Consider the following 20,876-nt stretch of genomic DNA (forward strand, 5'->3'; position numbering starts at 1 on the left):
CATATAAATATAGTCAACCGATCTTTGATAAAGGATCAAAGGCAATACAATGGAACAAAGATAGTATTTTCAAGAAATGGTGCTGGAATAACAACATCCACATGCAAAAAATATAATAATCAAGACACATACTTTACAAGTCTCACAAATATTAACTTAAAATGGACAATAAACCTAAATGTAAAACAAAACAAAACAAAAAACTATAAAACTCCAAGAAGATAACATAAGAGAAAACTTATATGACCTGGGTATGGTGGTGCCTTATTGGATATAATAGCAGACACAGTCTCCATGAAATAAATAATAAGCTGCTGCTGCTGCTAAGTCACTTCAGTCGTGTCCGACTCTGTGCGACCCCGTAGACGGCAGCCCACTAGGCTCCCCCATCCCTGGGATTCTCCAGGCAAGAACACTGGAGTGGGTTGCCACTTCCTTCTCCAATGCATGAAAGTGAAAAGTGAAAGTGAAGTTGCTCAGTCATGTCCCACTCTTAGCGACCCCATGGACTGCAGCCTACCAAGCTCCTCCGTTCATGGGATTTTCCAGGCAAGAATACTGGAGTGGGTTGCCATTGCCTTCTCTGAAATAATAAGCTAGACTTCATTAAAAGAAGAACAATATCAAGAGAATTAGAAGACAAGCACAGACTGGGGGAACATACTTGCAAAAGATATAACACATAAATAATTTTTATACAAAATATACAAAGAACTCTAAAAACTCAGAAGAAGAAAACAAATAACCCAATTAAAAATGGGCAAAATATCTTATTGGGACACCTTACCAAAGAAGATATACATATGGCAAGTAAGCATTTGAAAAGATGCATCACAGCATATGTCATCAGGGAAATGCAAACTAAAACTACCTACAGTGAGGTACCACTATACTTTCATTAGAATGGCTGAAATCAAGAACACCAATACCACTGAATGCCAGGAAGAATGTGGAGCAACAGGAACTCTCATTTATTACTGGTGGGGATGCAAAATAGTACAGCTACTTTGGAAGGCAGTTTGGTCATTTCTGATAAAACCAAATATACTCTTTGTGACCCCATGGACTATACAGTCCATGGAATTCCCCAGGCCAGAATAATGAAGTGGGTAGCCCTTCCCTTCTCCAGGGGATCTTCTCAACCCAGGGATTGAACCCAGGTCTCTTGCATTGCAAGCAGATTCTTTAACAACTGAGCTCTCAGGGAAGCCCACCCTTACCATAGGATCCAGCAATCATGCTCCTTGGTATTTACTTGAAAGAACTGAAAAATTACATCTACGAGAAAATCTTCACTCAGATGTTTATACCAGCTTTATTCATAATTGCCAAAACTCAGGAGCAATCAAGATGTCCTTCAGTAGGTGAACAGATAAATGTACTGATACATCCAGATAGTGGAATATTATTCAATGTTCAAAAGAAATGAGCTATCAAGGCTCAAAAAGACATGGATGAACCTCAAATGCATATTGATAAGTAAAAGAAGTCAATTTGAAAAGGCTACATACTATATGCTAGTCTGAGACTCTCAGACTGCAAGTCCCTTGGAGTCTCAGTCCAGGGACTAGGGGATCAAACCAGTCAATCCTAAAGGCAATCAGTCCTGAATATTCATTGGAAGGACTGATACTGAAGCTGAAACTCCAATACTTCGGCCACCTGATGGGAAGAGCCGACTTACTGGAAAAGACCCTGATGCTGAGAAAGATTGAAGGCAGGAGGAGAAGGGGACAACAGAGGACAAGATGGTTGGATGGCATCACCAACTCGATAGACATGAGTTTAAGCAAGCTCTTGGAGTTGGTGATGGACAGGGAAGCCTGGTGTGCTGTGATCCATGGAGTTGCAAAGAGTCAGACACGACTGAGTGACTGAACTGAACTGAATTGGCATACTATATGATTCCAATAACACGACATTTTGTAAAAGACTATGTCAAAAAGCTATGGAGACAATAGAAAGATCCATGGTTTCCAAGGGTGGGGTAAGAAAGATAAATAGGGAGAGCAAAGAGGATTTTTAGGGCAGTGACAATTCTCTACATGATACTATAATGATATATATATATCATCATGTGTGTGCTCCATCACTCAGTCGTGTCCGACTCACTGAGACCCCACGAATTGTAACCCATCAGGCTCCTATGCCCATGACATTTTCTGGGCAAGAATACTGGAATGGGGTGCCATGCCCTCCTCCAAGGGATCTTCCTGACCCAGGGATTGAACCTGAGTCTCCTGCATTGGCAGGTGGATTCTTTACCACTGTGCCATCAGAGAAGCCCATATATCATCATACTTTTGACCAAACTCATAGGATGTACAACACCAAAAGTTAGTCTTATTGGAAACTACAAACTTTGGATGGTTATGATGTGTCAATGTAGGTTTAGCTTTATTAAAAAATGTACCATTTATGTGAGTGACGTTGATAATGGGGGAGGTTACATATATGTGAGGGGAGGGGGTGGTTGAGAAATCTCTGTGTCTTCCTCTCACTTTTCTTGGAAACCTAAAACTGCATAAAAACCATTTTAAAAATCCAGTACATAATGAATGATTCTATTTATATAAAATATCCAGAAAAGGCAAGGTTACAGAGAAAGAAAGCATATCAATGGTTGCCAGAGATGAGGGGTGGGAGTAGGGGTTGACTGAAAAGGGGTTTGAGGGAAATTTGGGGGGAGATGGAAGCACTAGTGGTAAAGAACCCACCTGCCAATGCAGCAGACATAAGAGACGCAGGTTCAATCCTTGGGTTGGGAAGATCCTCTGGAGGAGGGCATAGCAACCCACTCCAGTATTCTTGCCTGGAGAATCCCATGGACAGAGGAGCCTGGTGGGCTACAATCCATAGGGTCACAAAGAGTTGGACAGTGCTGAAGCAACTAAGTTGCTTTGCTCTTTGATCATGAACTCCTTACTGCCAGATTCAGACCTAAACTGAAGAAAGTAGGGAGAACCACTAGACCATTCAGGTATGACCTAAATCAAATCCCTTACGATTACACAGTGGAAGTGACAAATAGATTCAAGGGATTAGCTCTGATAGACAGAGTGCCTGATGAACTATGGACAGAGGTTTGTGACATTTACAGGAGATAGGGATCAAGACCATCCCCAAGAAAAAGAAATTCAAAAAAGCAAAATGGTTGTCTGAGGAGGCCTTACAAATAGCTGTGAAAAGAAGAGAAGCAGAAAGCAAAGGAGAAAAGGAAAGATATACCCAAGTAAATTCAGTTTCAAAGACTAGCAAAGAGAGATAAGAAAGCCTTCCTCAGTGATCAGTGTAAAGAAATAGAGGAAAGCAATAGAATGGGAAAGACTAGAGATCTCTTCAAGAAAATTAGAGATCCAGAGGAACATTTCATGCAAAGACAGGCTCAACAAAGGACAGAAATGGTATGGACCTAACAGAAGCAGAAGATATTAACAAGAGGTGGCAAGAATACACAGAAGAACTATAAAAGAGATCTTCACGAACCAGATAATCATGATGGTGTGATCACTCACCTAGAACCAGACATCCTGGAATGTGAAGTCACGTGGGTCTTAGGAAGCATCACTACGAACAAAGCTAGTGGAGGTGATGGAATTCCAGTTGAGCTATTTCAAATGCTAAAAGATGCTGCTGCTAAAGTGCTGCACTCAGTATGCCAGCAAATTTGGAAAACTCAGCAGTGGTCACAGGACTGGAAAAGGTCAGTTTTCATTCCAATCCCTAAGAAAGGCAATGCCAAAGAATGCTCAAACTACCGCACAATTGCACTCGTCTCACACACTAGTAAAGTAATGCTCAAAACTCTCCAAGATAGGCTTCAACTGTATGTGAACCGTGAACTTCCAGATGTTCAAGCTAGTTTTAGTAAAGGCAGTGGAATCAGAGATCAAATTACTAACATGCATTGGATCATCAAAAAAGCAAGAGAGTTCCAGAAAAACATCTATTTCTGCTTTATTGACTATACCAAAGCCTTGGACTGTGTGGATCACAACAAACTGTGGAAAATTCTTCAAGAGATGGGAATACCAGACCACCTAACCTGCTTCTTGAGAAACCTGTATGCAGGTCAAGAAGCAACAGTTACAACTGGACATGGAACAACAGACTAGTTTCAGATAGGAAAAGGAGTACATCAAGGCTGTATATTGTCACCCTGCTGATTTAGCTTATATACAGAGCACATCATGCGAAATGCCAGGCTGGATGAAGCACAAGCTGGAATCAAGACTGCCGGGAGAAATACTAATAACCTCAGATATGCAGATGACACCACCCTTATGGCAGAAAATGAAGAACTAAAGAGCCTCTTGATGAAAGTGAAAGAGGAGAGTGAAAAAGTTGGCTTAAAGCTCAACATTCAGGAAACTAAGATCATGGCATCTGGTCCCATCATTTCATGGCAAATAGATGGGGAAGCAGTGGAAACTATGACAGACTTTAATTTTTTGGGCTCCAAAATCACTGCAGATGTTGACTGCAGCCATGAAATTAAAAGGCGCTTACCCCCTTGGAAGAAAAGTTATGATCAACCTAGAAAGCATATTAAAAAGCAGAGACATTACTTTGCCAACAAATGCCCATTTAGTCAAGGCTATGGTTTTTCCAGTAGGCATGTATGGATGTGAGAGTTGGACTATAAAGAAAGTTGAGTGCCAAAGAATTGATGCTTTTGAATCGTGGTGTTGGAGAAGACTCTTGAGAGTCCCTTGGACTGCAAGGAGTTACAACCAGTCCATCCTAAAAGAAATCAGTCCTGAATATCCATTGGAAGGGCTGAAGTTGAAGCTGAAACTCCAATACTTTGGCCACCTGATGCAAAGAACTGACTCATTTGAAAAGACCCTGATGCTGGAAAAGATTGAAGGTGGGAGGAGAAGGGGACGACAGAGGATGCAATGGTTGGGTGGCATCACCAACTCAATGGGCATGAGTTTGAGTAAACTCTGGGAGTTGGTAATGGACAGGGAGGCCTGGCGTGCTGCAGTCCAAGGGGTTGCAAAGAGTCTGGACATGACTGAGTGACTGAAGTGAACTGAACTGAAGGGTGAGTTTGAAACCTAGAATGTGGCTATGGTTGCAAATTCTGCACATTTTTAAAAAATATTGAAATGTACACTGACAATAGGTGAATTTTATGGTATGTTATACCTCAAAAAAAGCTGTAAAAATGTTTTTTACATCTGAGAAAGGTAAAAGTATTACTGCCATGCTGCTTATGTTATCACAAGTATAACAAAGATAGCTGTGACTAAGCAGAATAAAACAGAAAATGGAATCTCAATGTAGCTTACCTAATCACCTCTACCTAGTTAAATCACTTAATAGCCCAAAACCATTAAAATTTACTGAGAAACCTCCCATCCATCTTTGAAAAAATACGTTAAAACACCCTTTGAAAAACAAATAGAAATATTATTCTAAATTTCAATATCTATTTACTTGTTATTATTGTTCTTTGGTATTCACTTTGTAGATTCTAGTTTCCAAGTTTTAAATAACAAATATGAAATATATGAAGCTTTGATTTCTAGAAGCAATATTGCCCAGACTTAACCAGAAAAAGTGACATAATAGAATTTTCCATGTTAAATTCTGTTTCCCAGTTCAGCATAAATTACATTCACAAAACCAGTTACACACATATGCTTGATGTATTACCTTGCCTGACTTGTCAGCCTGACGTTAACAGTAGATTCCTTAAATAAACCAACCCCTTCAATATCGATGACCTCATCCACATCAGGCTCAGTAGCAATCAACATCATGGGAAATGTCCAGATCCCATCTGTCATGCACTCTACTTTCAGTGTAGCTTGAGACCTTGAATAGAAAAAGAGATTTATAAAGGATATTGCAGGAAAACAAGCAAAGGGAATATAGTATAGCAGATCAACGTCTAAGGCGAAAATGTAAGTAAACCTGTGGTTTCAGTAAAAAAAAACTGAAACTTTTAATTCTTTAAAAAAATGTAGATGGAAAAGGTGTGGATGGGCTGTTTATATCTCAGGAATCATTCTGTAGGTCAGAGTCCCTATTATTATCCTCCCTTTGAGGTAATTATTTCATAGGGTATCTTATTTACTCTCTAGTTATTTACTAAGAATTAGTAACATATGTAGAATTCACTCTGCAAATTTTCTGTACCCAGCATAGAATATCATATTACTTAATAATCTGAGGAGAGGTTGACAAATGGACCCAAGTGTTACACTAAAAGGTATTCCATAAGGGGATTTTCTGTTCAAACTGAAACATCATGAAAAAGTTCTTTGAACTCTTGCTTCACACAGAAAACTTAGATTTTCTGTGAAAACTTACAAAGCCTCCAAAACTGACTTAAACTGAAGCTTTAAAAAATTAAATTGCAACTGATAAATATCACAAACACTTTACAATAACATGTAATTGAATGGCAATTGAATTCATGAAGACAGTAAATATAGCCTTCTAAGCAGTTGGCTCTGAAGAAGAGTGGAGACATAGGTCAGTAGCTGACAGTGAAGAATAGTTACTCATGTGTTTGCTTGCATCGGGTGGAAATAGCTCAAATACATAGCTCAGTAGTTGCAAGCCATATCATATGTCAGAAGGGACCAAGAAATCACAATCTTCTTACATAAATCTTTCAGAACAGTTCTGGGAACTCTTAGCCTCTTTAAATTGGACTGTGAAATTATTCAACAATTTGGGGAACAGTTAGATAATATATTATCAAATTTGAAAGGTGCAGACACTAAGCCAGTTAATTCACTATTAGTAATTTCCCTCAGATATACTTCAAAGATTTCAAGAAGCAATGTGTATAAGGATGTTCAATGCTGCATTACTTATACTATAAAAAAACTGGTACCAAAATTTAAAAAATATCCCTTCAATACAGTGCTAGTAACAATAAAATGGAGTAGCCCTCATAAACAACAAAAGAGTCCAAAATGCAGTACTTGGGTGCAATCTCATAAATGACAGTTTGATACCTGGAGTAACAGGCAAATTTGGCCTTGGAGTTCAAAATGAAGCAGGGCAAAGGCTAACTGAATTCTGCCAAGAGAATCCACTGGTCAGAGCAAATACCTTTTTTCAACAACACAAGAGGCAACTTTACACATAGATATCACCAAATGGTCAATATCGAAATCAAACCGATTATATTCTTTGTAGCCAAAGATGGAGAAGCTGTATACAGTCAGCAAAAACAAAACCTGGAGCTGACTGTGGCTCAGATAATCAGCTTCTCATAGCAAAATTCAGGCTTAAGCTAAAGAAAGCAGGGAAAACCACTAGGCCAGCCAGGTAAAACTTCAAATCCCCTATGAATATGCAGTAGAGTGACAAATAGATTGAAGGCATTAGATTTAGTGAATAGTGTGGCTGAAGAACAACGGGTGGAGGTCTGTAATACTATACAGGAGGAAGCAAAACCATCCCAAAGAAAAAGAAAAGCAAGAAGGCAAAGTGGCTATCTGAGGAGGCTGAAGAAAGAAGAGAAGTAAAAAGCAAGGGAGAAAGGGAAAGGTACACCCAACTAAAAGCAGAGTTCCAAATCACAGCAAGGAGAGATAAGAAGGACTTCTTTGATGAACAATGCACAAAAATAGAGGCAAACAACAGCAGGGGAAAGACTAGAGATCTATTCAGGAAAATTGGAAATATCAAGGGAACACTTCTTCCAAAGATGTGCACAACAATGGACAAAAACAGTAGAGACCTAACAGAAGCACAAGAGATCAAGAAGAAATGGAAAGAAAACATGGAAGAACTGCACAAAAAAGATCTCAATGAACTAGATAGCCACAAAGGTGTGGTAAGTCACCCAGAGCCAGACATTCTGGAGTGTGAAGTCAAGTGGGTCTTAGGAAGCTCTGCTGTCTGTCAAGTTTGTGGATGCAATGCAACTCCAGTAGAGCTATTCAAAACTCTAAAAAATGATGCTATCAAAGTGGTGCACTCAGTATGTCAGCAATTCTGAAAGACCCAGTAGTGGCTTCAGGACTGGAAAAGGTCAATCCTCATCCCAATTCCCAAGAAGGGTAATACTAAAGAATGCTTAAACCACTGGACAATTGTACTCATCTCCCATGCTAGTAAGGTCATACTTAAAATCTTGCATGCTAGGCTTCAGCATTATGTGAACAAACTTCCAGACATTCAAGCAGGGTTTAGAAAAGGCACAGGAACCAGAGATCAAATTGCCAACATTCGCTGGATCACAGAGAAAGCAAGGGAATTCCAGAAAACCATCTACCTCTGTTTCATCAACTACGCTAAAGCCTTTGACTGTGTGGATCATTAACAAACTGGAAAACACTTTTAAAGAGATGGGAAAACCAGACCATCTTATCTGTTTCCTGAGAAACCTGTATGGAGGTCAAGAAGCAACAGTTAGAACCCTGTATGGAATAACTGATTGGTTCAGGATTGATAAAGGAGTACAATAGGGCTGTCTGTTGTCATTCTGTTTATTTAATTTATACGCTGAGCACATTATGAGAAATGCTAGGCTGGAAACAAGATAGGTGGGAGAAACATGAACAACCTCAGATATGCAAATGATACCACTCTAATGGCAGAAGTGAAGAGGAACTAAAGAACCTCTTGATAAGGGTGAATAAGAAGAGTGAAAAAGTCGATTTAAAACTAAATATTAAAAAAAAAAACAACTAAGATCATGGCATCCAGCCCCATTACTTCATGGCAAATAGAAGGGGAAAAGGTGGAAACAGATTTCCTCTTCTTGGGTTCTAAGATCACTGCAGAGGGTGACTACAGCCATGAAATCAGAAGACGATTGCTTCTTGGCAGAAAAGCTATGACAAACCTAGATAGTGTGTTGAAAAGCAGAGACATCACTCTACCAACAAAGTATGTATAGTTAAGGCTATAGTCTTCCCAATGGTCACATAACGGTTGTGAGAGCTGGACTGTAAAGACGGCAGAGTGTCAAAGAATTGATGCCTTGGAACTGTAGTGCTGGAGAAGACTCTTGAGAGTCCCTTAGACTGCAAGGAGATCAAATCAGTCCATCTTAAAGGAAATGAACCCTGAATACTCACTGGAAGAACTGATGTTGAAGCTGAAGCTCCAGTATTTTGGTCACCTGATGTAAATAGCCGACTCACTGGAAAAGTCTCTGATGCTGGGAAAGATTGAAGGCAGGAGGAAAAGGGGACAAAAGAGGACAAGGTAGTTGGATGGCATCACCAATTCAATGGACACAAGTTTGAGCAAACTCCAAGAGATGGTGAAGGACAGGGAAGACTGGCATGCTGCAGTCAACGGGGTTGCAGAGTCAGACATGACTGAGCGACTAACCAACAACAATAACAATAAAGTTGTATTACACTGAAACAGTGAAATATTATTCAGCATAATGAAGCCCATGATAACGGATATATCATCTTAAATTTATGTCCAAAATATAAAACCTAAAGCTACACCTCTCTCACACTCTCCTGTCTTAGTGAATGACCCCTATTAGCACTATTTAAAGAGCATTATTTCAATAGCTGGTCTACCCGCTTCTATTCTCGCCACTGCACAACTTTGAGCTGTTGGTTTATTTTACTTTTTCTTATTTAACTACATTTTAACCACTTCAAATTCATGTGGAATAATCACAGAAGTAAATCAGTATGTACAACTATACACAAAAGAGAATTGCTAAACTATGTCAGATTATCATACAATGCTTATAGAATTTTATGAATCACATACACAAGTTGTCATAAATCAGTCTCTAAAATATTTACCCTTTGGTCATTTCCAATTGCTTTCAGCATAAAAGATAAATTCATATCCTCATGATCTTCTGTGATCAGATCCTGGCCAAACTCTCCTCCAGTTGGTTACTTTCTCCTTTGCTTACTCTGTTAGAGAAACACTGACCTCCTTATAACTCATTGTTCATGCCAAATATTTCCTGTCCTACTACTTTGGCATTTATTACTGCCTCTATCTCAAATGGCTGCCCTGGTGGCTCAGACGCTAAAGAATCTGCTAGCAATGTAGGAGACCTGGGTTTGATCCCTGGGTCAGGAAGATGCCCTGGAGCAAGGGAATGGCTACCACTCTAGTATTCTTGCTTGGAGAATTCCACGTACAGAGGAGCCTGGCTACAGTCCATGGGGTTGCAAAGAGTCCGACATGACTGAGCGACTAATGCTTCTGTCTCAAATACCCTTCCCGGAGAAGGCAATGGCAACCCACTCCAGTACTCTTGCCTGGAAAATCCCATGGACGGAGGAGCCTGGTGGGCTGTAGTCCACGGGGTCGCAGAGTTGGACATGACTGAAGTGACTTAGCAGCAGCAGCAGCAGCAGCAGCAAATACCTGTCCAGGCTCTTCTCATCTCTAAGGTCTTTCTTCAGACATCACCTCTTCCTGGAAGTCTGTCTACCTTACCTAGTGTACATCCTTCCTAGATCTGTATTTCCCTTTATTTATTTCTTTATCAGGACAATCTGAAATGTTCTTGTTTCCTATATACTTAATTCTCTTTTATTTCTCACTCTCACTAGACTAAATATTCTAAAAGTGCAGGAATTTTGTCTCTTTTGAAGATGCTAAACAATTTTTAAATAAATGAGTAAACATGCCAAATGACAACACTGAGTGATTTCATTCATCAGCCAATTCTCTGAGCACGTAGGAAGCCACTGAGTCAACCTTTTTGGCCCACAGTGAGGAAGACCACTCAGTTACAAGGATGGCACAGTGAATCATTTTATAGTCAATACTGTGGGTTCCTAACAATGTACATATATGGTATTCCCTATGTCAAATTGTCTGTCTCAAATCCTATGAAAGAGAACTTTGGGTTCTCATTCTGTTCATCTCTTGAGCAGATAAAAAGTTCCAGGAAAATGTTGAGCTGATATGATTATTATTTCTAAACATTCCTTAAGACAAATGACATCTGTAATTTCTCTATTAAAAAAAGTTCAGACTTGTGTTAACTTATAATCATCAGACTGATTCATGACAATATCAACTGCTAATCTCTTTAAGTTTTAGTATTAGACCCTTGATTTTTATCTAAAAATGAGTGGTTGTAGTGGTTTAGTTGCTCAGTCATGTCTGACTCTTGTGATCCCATGGACAGAGGAGCCTGGCAGGCTACAGTCCATGGGATTTTCCAGACAAGAATACTGGAGTGGGTTGCCATTTTCTTCCCCAGGGCATCTTCTCAACCCAGGGATCAAACCCTAGTCTCCTGCATTATAGGCAGATCCTTTACTGACTGAGCTGCCAGGGAAGCCCTAAAAAATAGTGGATATATGTATATATAATTGATTCACTTTGCTGCACAGCAGAAAGTAACACATTTTAAATCAACTATACTCCAAAAAAATTGAAAAAGTAAAGAAAAAAAAAGGTCAAGGTCTTAAGGAATAATATTCTTGTTTTTTTTTAAATTTTTTTTCTTGTCTTGTTTTTACTATATTTTATTTTTTATAAAAACACATTTAAGGCTCTGACCATTACTCTTATTATTTCAGCACTAGTCTATGAAAGGATAAACATGAAAAATTACCTTGTTTTTACTGTTGTGCAACAGTGTTATATTTTCCTTAACAAACCCATGAAAATTTTGTTGTCTTTTTTTTACCTTGTCAATCAGGAAGAGAAGAATTAAATTTGATGCTTATTTAGATTATCTAGGTAAAGTATGATTTGGGTATAATTATTTTCTTGTTCTTTTTTCAAAATTTAAAGCTATTGGTTTTATTTATTTTTGTTTTTTTATCATTTAATGGTATGTCTTGCAGTAAACCATCCCAAATACATATGGAAGAAGGAATGACAAAAACAAATGAGTATGTGTGCATAAAATAGAATTATTAAATTACATGAGAACACCACAAGACACTCACACAAATTTATAAATCATGAATATAAGTTGTCCTAAATCAGTTTCTCAAATAGTCACCAAGAAGCTCTAAACCCACCAAATGTGGAACAAATATAAATTCACATTGATTCTGTTCATACTCACTAATGATAACATTTTCCCCTTCTGGTTTTTTTTTTTTCCCATTTATTTTTATTAGTTGGAGGCTAATTTCTTTACAATATTGTAGTGGTTTTGGCCATACATTGACATGAATCAGCCATGGATTTACATGTGTTCCCCATCCCGATCCCCTCTCCCGCCTCCCTCCCCATCCCATCCCTCTGGGTCTTCCCAGTGCACCAGCCCTGAGCACTTGTCTTATGCATCCAACCTGGGCTGGTGATCTGTTTCACCCTTGATAGTATACTTGTTTCAATGTTTTTTGCTGGTAATTTACCTGTCACTGAATCAACATCATACTAAACTAAATGTGAAAAAATACTAACAAATAAATGTTTAGTCGCTAAGTTGTATCCGACTCTTTGTGATTCCATGGACTGCAGCCCACCAGGCTCCTCTGACCATGGAATTCTCCAGGCAAGAATACTAGAGTAGGTTGCCATTTCCTTCTCCAGGAGATCTTCCTGATGCAGGGATCAAACCAGTGCCTCTTGCACTGGCAGGCAGATTCTTTACCACTGAGCCACCAAGGAATCCCATAGAAAACTATGAAAATTTTTAAAAAGCCCATAGAAAACTATGAAAATAATGTTTAATGTGTACTTTCTTCTTACAATCTGATTTTATCACTGTTTCCCTGCTATCTTTTAGTTATTAGATTACATTCTCAAAGCCACTTTAAATACACACATGGGTACATTGACTGCATAGTTAAATTATAGGAATGGTTAAAAGCACAAGTAATACTGTCAATTGTTTTTTCATGGTCAGGCAGTATTTTGTGCTTATTTGCAGTTCTAATCAGTGTCTCTGCATCAAGACATAAAATCCTGTTTCAGATGTGACCTAGAATACAGCATGTGTAGGTGCTAAGTATCAGTTGCATAAAAAGTAAATATAAAGACACTGGACGAGGTTTTCCAAAGGACAGATATTCAAAGCTTACTATTCTCACAGACTCTAGTGTGACCCTCTTATACTTTACCTTTAGTACAATGCTATGGTTTTGAATGGTAAAATGGTAATGACAGCAATTGCAAAGGAGGGCACTCAGCATTTGCAACATTTGAACTGGTTCTGAGAAGCAGTATGGAGAAATACCATGTTGCCAATGTATAGCGCCAAGTCTGCAATTAAAAAATTTTTTCAAAGTAGACAGCCCTGTTTTGCTAATAGCATATTCTAATGACCTTGGGGAGGTCACAATTCCTGAAGGACATCTCAGATTTATAATAATTTGGACTGTTCTTTTTCATCAGAATACTTTTCACAGCTGGATAGCTAGAAATAATCTATTTACCTAAATGGCATCAAAGAAGTAATGCAACTGACAAATAGAAAGATGGAAAGAAAAAGACCACATTATTTAGTTTAAAAGAGTAATAATATTGTTTAAAGAAATTAGGGTTTGTAAAAGCAGGTTTACCTCGCTGGTTTCTTTGGTGTAAATATCAGATTGAAGACCAATGTTATCTGTTCATTCTTAGCATTATAAGATTTTTTGATCAAATATATAGCCACGCAGGATTCCAAACTATCCTCTTCAACTTCAGATTCAAATTCAATGTCATATTCAAATTCACGTTTCATAGGTACATCTAAGAAAATCAAGATTTAAATGCATTTTAATTCAACTAAATATGTATAGGTTGAAAATCAATTATACGTCAGCAATAATCATGCACAGGTATTTAGAGTGAGGGAGAGGGTATATGTTATTTAGCTTTGTGTTCATAATACCTAGTGTGTTACCAGGTATATAATAGTATTCAGTATGCTTTTAAGAGTTAAATAAATGAATGGATATAAAAAATAAATGCACCTACTATCCTTAATCCCACCATCCTTAAAATTCAGACTAATAAAATAAGAAATAGACAAGTGGAAACTAAAAATTAATATTTACTATAAATGCAAATAATATGATATGCTGTATATAAAATATATTAAAAGCTTATAGACTTATAATTGATAAAGAAAGATTTGAATTAAGACTAAACAATATTAAAATAGTATCCCAGTCTATTAAGGCAGGACTTTCAAGCTCTGGGATATTTTAACAAAAGAGAGAATTCTTCATTTTTTAGTCTTGAGGTATTATAGACAATATGGTTAACCATGTTTTCTTAACCAGTAGTTTACCAGAAGAAAGTCAGTTATAGCAGGGTTTTGTTAGGTATATGTGAAAAATATTCAAGACTGGTGTGTAGAACAGAAGCATAATCATCAATATTATTTATGCTCCATGTCCATATAAGGAGCCCAGACTGCAAATCAAGAAGTTTGTGGCATATAGATCATGAAAGAGAGGTCCAGAGAACCATCACTGCGGAGATAATTTCTAAAGTCTGTCTCTAATGTGCAAAGGTAAAAGTGATCCTTTGATTCACAGAACTGATGGCCACCTCTCTCCCACTAATCCTAGCAGAATTCAGACCACTTTTCAGAAGTGGCTGGTCATAATTTCTGCCATAGAACTCTGAAAAACAGCTTGGCTGTAACAATCCCAAGTCACATTTAATAATTACTCAGTAAATCTTATTAATGTAAAATAATGGACTGACCCATAACCTTACAAGATCTTTTTCTTTTTTTCATGTGTAAGAATAAATCTCAGACCTTCTGAATTGCTAGCTTTCATCCTGTTGACCAAATTGGCAATTGTTCCTATCGATAACCATTCTTTGTTGTAGCAAAATCAATATGTCTACATTTAATATGTTGATTTGTTCTGGGGATGGGATATGGAAATGTTCCATTGGAAGCCATGCTCCATACTGAGAAGCAGCATTTAAGAGTTTTAGAGTGTTTAATGGGAGATGAAATTTCCACTGCATTCAAATAACATATTTTTCAAAGCAAATACTATTGAGATCTGCATCTGTTTCTGCTTAATTATTGAAGCCTTTATGGGAATGGCTGTGTCAGAATCAAGACAGGAAACGAGAAGCTAAATTTAGTTTCAGAACCATTGAACCCCCTGTGGGGAATCTGTTACTATAGATGTCATAATTCCAATCCTGAGAAGATCCATTGGTACAAAACACAGACCTGATTATCCACAAGGGGACAGGGGTCACGCAAGTAGGAACCATATTAGTACTTTTTACACTTTACATATTTCCCTTGTTTTAACTGGAAAACAGTGATATGAACACATAAGGAAGAGAAACAGAATCAGGTGGTACAAAATCCTAACAAACTGACATTCTGCATTGTGTCTTCAAGCTAACAAAGTAGAGTCTCTGCATTTTATTTGAAAAGTCATATTATCAAGTTAAAAGCGTACCTTCTGCAATGTTCCCAACTTGGAGAGAATCTGTATAGTATGTGTATTGGGTTGATCAGAGCTAAGTCAGTGAGACCAGTGTAAATTAGTTATCATCTGATTGTTGTATAAAATTAATTACTCATGACAAATATAGCTCGTGACTTTGAGAGAACAAATGCACACTTCTAAAAAACATTTAAATAAATGTAGTTTATCTTATGGAGAAGGCAATGGCACCCCACTCCAGTATTCTTGCCTGGAAAATCCCATGGATGAGGAGCCTGGTAGGCTGCAGTCCACGGGGTTGCTAAGAGTCGGACCCGACTAAGCGACTTCACTTCCACTTTTCACTTTCATGCACTGGAAAAGGAACCCACTCCAGTGTTCTTGCCTGGAGAATCCCAGGGACGGGGGAGCCTGGTGGGGCTGCCGTCTATGGGGTCACACAGAGTTGGATACGACTGAAGCGACTTAGCAGCAGCAGCAGTTTATCTTAATATAGATTACTATTTCAAGTTATAAGTTCATACTCCTTAGGACTACTGTAATAAATTTTTTCACACAGGAGGGAAATTCTGTTTCTTGTTTGTTTTAAACACAAACCCTTAAAAAGACATTTGAACTCACGAAATTAAGGGTCAGGATAAATATATATTTAATTTCAATTGTGTTTTAATAGAAATTGAAATATTTACTAACCTCTTTTTTTCTATCTTATATAATGGCTATCACATGCTTGTTTAAAAGCACTTCCCATTTTCAATGGTTTCCCATTCTGTGAAAGTTTTCATGAACTGCTCACTAAGACCTGTAGATTTTGCCCGTTAAACTTCCTAGCTATGGCAAAATTCATAAATATGAGGCAGATAATTTTGTTTACTTATCAAATATCTAAACACACTTTTAAAACATTTTTCTTATCATTTATATTTACATTTCTTTTTTCATTTGGTGAATAATAACTGAAAACTTTCCTTGAAATGACAAGTAAGGTTCTTGTCCCTTTGGAACTTATAACTGGGAGGAAAGAATTGCCAATAAACTACCAATGATACCGCAACGCTTTCAATGATGACTGTGAGGACGGCTCCTATGGAGAAGCAGAAGAGGCTATGAGCGCTCAGGTCCTGGGAACTTAACTGCTAAGGTCCTGAGGAGGAGACCAACATACCAAAGTTAAAAAGAAATTGATAAGGGCCTCCTGCATGTAGACAAAGAAAATGCCTCTTAGGCATCAGAGCAGCATGAGGGAATTTTCCACAGTGGGAATTACCTCAGCGTCTTTGGGAAAGAACTTAAGCAGGTGGAGCAAAAGGGAGTGGGATGAAATTTCCAAGAGATGAAATGGGCATAATGGGCAAGACCATGCAGGGTATGGTGACGATTTGGGACTTCTAAGAATAGCAAGAACCTATGGAATGTTTTAAATATGGAAGTGATGTGCTTGTTTAATGGTAAAGTGAGCAAAAGGGGGTTAGTAGAGAAGGTAATGATGTTTCTGCAGTAGTTCAGGGCAGGTGGTGACTTGCACAAGGGTGAGAGGAAGATGGAGATTAAGCTCAAGCAATGCCCTGTGAAGAATGACGTGGGGACCATGGGAGCAGTCCTGACTGGTAACCAAAATCATGAGCTTATCATTTCAGTGCTGTATTCGTACCCTTAACATACATACAAAATATTTAATCAAACATATTTCAGAGAATTATAGAGTATGATATATCTATATTTATCAATCTACTTATCCTCTACTGTCTTATAAAACAATAATGGTAATAATCACTTGGGTATGGCAAGTGGTCACTATATTGAATAAGAATGGTATGCTTCCATCCTTGTGTAATTATGCAACCTAATGCTTGTATCATAATGCCAATAAATCATGCAATAGTCACTATCGTGGTCAAGGGTGCCAGATACATGGGTGAATTTTCTCAGGACAATAATTGATTTTTATTCAATGTGGAAGAATATTAGTAATTTTAAAAAACCCTTGACAAAACATGACAAATAGTCAAAAAGTACTGAATTGTAACAGATTTATTTGGAAAATATATTGTGAAACTGTGTATTTTATACCATTCTAATCTGTAAGAAATACACTTCATAGCAAACCCAACCAAAATGTCTCAATGAGAAGTGAATATCAAAGTATAATGAACACTGTTATTCATGTTCTTTCATAAATTTCTATAGTTGTCTCTTCATTAATAATAGGCATCTACATTTGCTTGACAGGATGTAATAATCATAGAAGGAAGGAATGGAGTACTGAACACAAATTTGAAAGAGGATAATGAAAACAAGGTATTCAAAGAAAAGAGAGGATACTGGATAAACCACCTAAAGCTATTTTCTTTGAACAGATAATGAAGAATGTGCCATCTGCACACTCTTATTATTTTTACAAAATTGTGTATCTTTTTGAAGGGTTATTTAATTTACATGTTTTACTTCACTTTCATAAGGTCATTTAATAGACCAAACATTTTGATTAACTTAAAATAACTGCATATTCTTTTGCTACAATGCAAGTACAGTATACTACAGAACGAAAATTAAAGGAAGAAAGTGGCAACATAGCTAATGCTTGTCTTACGCATTTCATTTTAAACAAGAATCCAGAAATAAAAGATAAAAGAACTTTTTGTAACATAAATACTTTATTCAGCCATTTAGCAATTTAGCACCAAATTTCAGAATCTATTTAAGATTAGGTACCATATTTTTGTACTTTCTGATACAATATTATTTCATGTATTAATGAGAAAACCCACCGAACGACATTGAAAGAATCATGTTTCCATCTCAAACTGTCATTTGTCAGTGACTGAAGATGGGTCCTCTAGTACATCTCTGTCACAAAATGCCCAACCAGAGCTTTAAATGATAATAATGGTAATATCTAACACTTATGAGACAGTTACTGAGAACCAGGCACTTTTAAGAATTCTATGCATTTACACTTAATCTTAAAAAAAAAAATCCTATGAAATAGATACTATCTCCATACTACAGTTGAAGAAACAGAGTTTATAGAGAAGTAAAATAATTTTGTCAAGGCCGTATAGAAATTAAATGGAAGAACCCAAGTTGTCTGAGTCCAGATGTCACAGCTGAGGATACCAGGCCTGGCAAGTGGCAGGCCTGAGGATGCCATCAGCAGCAGCTTCTGGAAGTATGCAGGCCATTATCTGTGCAAGGGAGTGTTCTGGCCCTCAGGGTAGAGGCCTGGGGCACTCAAACATTGAGATTCTGGTCAGAGGAAGAGAAGCCAACAATAGAGATGGAGAAGGGATAACCAGGGAGATGTAAGCTCAGAGCACAAATCTGACCACTGGATTAGGCATACTGGATAGGGTTGACAATCTTGTCAAGGGTACTCTCATTAGAGTAGTTAGGACAGAAGACTTAATGGAGTGAGCTGAGCAGAGAAAGCAAAATGAAGAGAAGCAGAGGGAAGGATCAAGTCTAGAGGCCAATGTGGGGTCATGGGAGGGCCAATGACAGGCTTTTCTGGAGCTAGTTGTGATTACAGACCAAATCCAACATGGGCATCGTCATGTAAACAACATGCAACAAGATGACTGGCCTTTGGGTAAAATGAGACCAGTGTGACAAACACATCAGCAAATCAGGCACACAAAAGACAGTAGATTAATCAAAGAAAGACAGCCTCAAGCTACAGTACACCTGGGATATAAAAGGAAGTGGCATGAATTTGTTATGCAGTTAAATGGCAAAACTACTCACAGAAAAAGTCCCACAGAGAGAAAGTCACTGAACTAATCTCCAGAGAGGCATAGAGAAGGCAGAGACCAGTTACTTAGGAAGAATAAATACAATTATAGGGGAAATACTGCCCACAGGGTATAATTTGTAGTCTTATAGAAGTCACATTTCAAAATACTGTCTAAAAATAAAAGCAGTATAATCTCCCAGTAGGGCAACACCAATTGATTTAAGTAGTACAGGTGCATAAATCTAACATGTTGGAGAGACGATTTCTTGAATTCCTTGACAACAGTCTGTGCCTTGTTAATTTTGGCATCTCTGGGACTCAGCATAATACCTGGCAACAAAGATGTTCCCGAGATTGTTGTTAAATAAAAAAGATATGAAAGTGATCAATCCTCATTAACTCAATGGTGTATGTGAGGAGTCAGGGTGGAAAGAGAATAGAGAGGTCCTAGTGTTTTCATTTAAATGAGGTTTGATGGTTTTATTGGACTCTCAGGGAAAGAAGATGGTGACAAGTAAGAGAAAATAATGGGAAGGCAGTGGTGGGGGAGCCTTATTTCCTATTGATCATGTTTACATAGAGAGGCTTTTTCACTTGCTAGAAGGGAAAGGTATAGGAAGGAAAAATATCTCAGCATCAATCAATCCTTCATCATGATCTGCCCTCTGAGAGAAAACAACATATCTGATCAGTGAATTCGGGTGAAGAAGTGAAGCCAGAGCAGATAAGCAGACTCTTCTCTTTCTTTTCTGATATCATCAATCAGCATGCACACTTTCTCTTCCTTCTTTGTGTATCAATTATTTATTCCTGTACAACTGGCTAGTTTGGGGTAAACGCCTCCGATTGTGGTGGAAGGTATTGACAAGCCCAAATGAATCCATAGTACCAAGTCATTTTCCAGTTCACCTTTATAATACAGGTACCTTTTGACCTCCATCTGCCTTATTTCTACATCTACTTTTCAGATGACTATAAATTTGGATGAAGGAATACAGGCTGTTAATTAATGATTACACCTAAAATCCCATCACAGCTCAAGCCACAGAGTAAAGTGCTTTAATTTCCACCATAAGGGATTTAAGAGACTATAGGAAGTACAACATGGCATGAACAACATGACTTTTGGATTCTATTTAATGTGTTGAGTAAACTATAATCAAATGACACACATAGGTGAAAAGAGCTGGTTTGCCTTTATATAAAGGCTAAAATAGTATTCAGGCTTGTGACCAGCCCCATCCCTTCATAAAGAAATAGATGAGAAGGAAACAGCAAGCAGGGGGACTTTCAGAGACTGCATGCAAGTTGGTTACATCTTTGGAATTGGGCAGTAAAAGGAATCCAGCAATTACCAGATGCTTTTAAGGAACTCAGACTAGAGAGAGGTCAACTGATTTATCAAATGTTCAGAGAAAAGACATTAAGACATTACTATTTTTAATGTTTAAAAACATTAAAATTGAGTGTCTGTGCTTAGTCGCTCAGTCGTGTCTGACTCTTTGCGACCCCAGGCACTGTAGCCCGCCAGGCTCCTTTATCCATGGGATTCTCCAGGCAAGAATACTGGAGTAGGTTGCCATTTACTCCTCCAGGGGATCTTCCCAACCCAGGGATCGAACCCAGGTCTCCCACATTGCAGGAGAACTCTTTACCGTCTGAGCCACCAGGGAAGTCACTGAAGAAACCTACTTCTGTATAGCAAGACATGCTTCAGAACAGAAACATATGTTTACAAATTAAAATGTCTTTTGCAAAAAAAAATAAAAATAAAAAAGATGATCTTCTTGAGTTTGGTGGTATTGAGCAGAGAAAAAGCTACTAGAGAATGATGGGAAGCAATAAGACTG

General features: G+C 37.9%; 1 protein-coding gene across 1 annotated transcript in view; it reads right to left on the minus strand.

Annotated features, from left to right (window-relative positions):
• CFAP47 (cilia and flagella associated protein 47) overlaps nt 1-20,876 on the minus strand; it is a 496,124-nt gene that overhangs the window by 28,466 nt on the left and 446,782 nt on the right. The window contains exons 61-62 of the mRNA XM_043459762.1: nt 13,443-13,614; nt 5,665-5,826 (exon numbers count right to left, since the gene is read on the minus strand). Of these exons, the coding sequence (XP_043315697.1) occupies nt 5,665-5,826; nt 13,443-13,614 (334 nt within the window). The remainder of the gene's footprint in view (nt 1-5,664; nt 5,827-13,442; nt 13,615-20,876) is intronic.

Source organism: Cervus canadensis, chromosome X, assembly GCF_019320065.1.
Source record: "Cervus canadensis isolate Bull #8, Minnesota chromosome X, ASM1932006v1, whole genome shotgun sequence".
NCBI classification, from domain to species: Eukaryota; Metazoa; Chordata; class Mammalia; order Artiodactyla; family Cervidae; genus Cervus; species Cervus canadensis.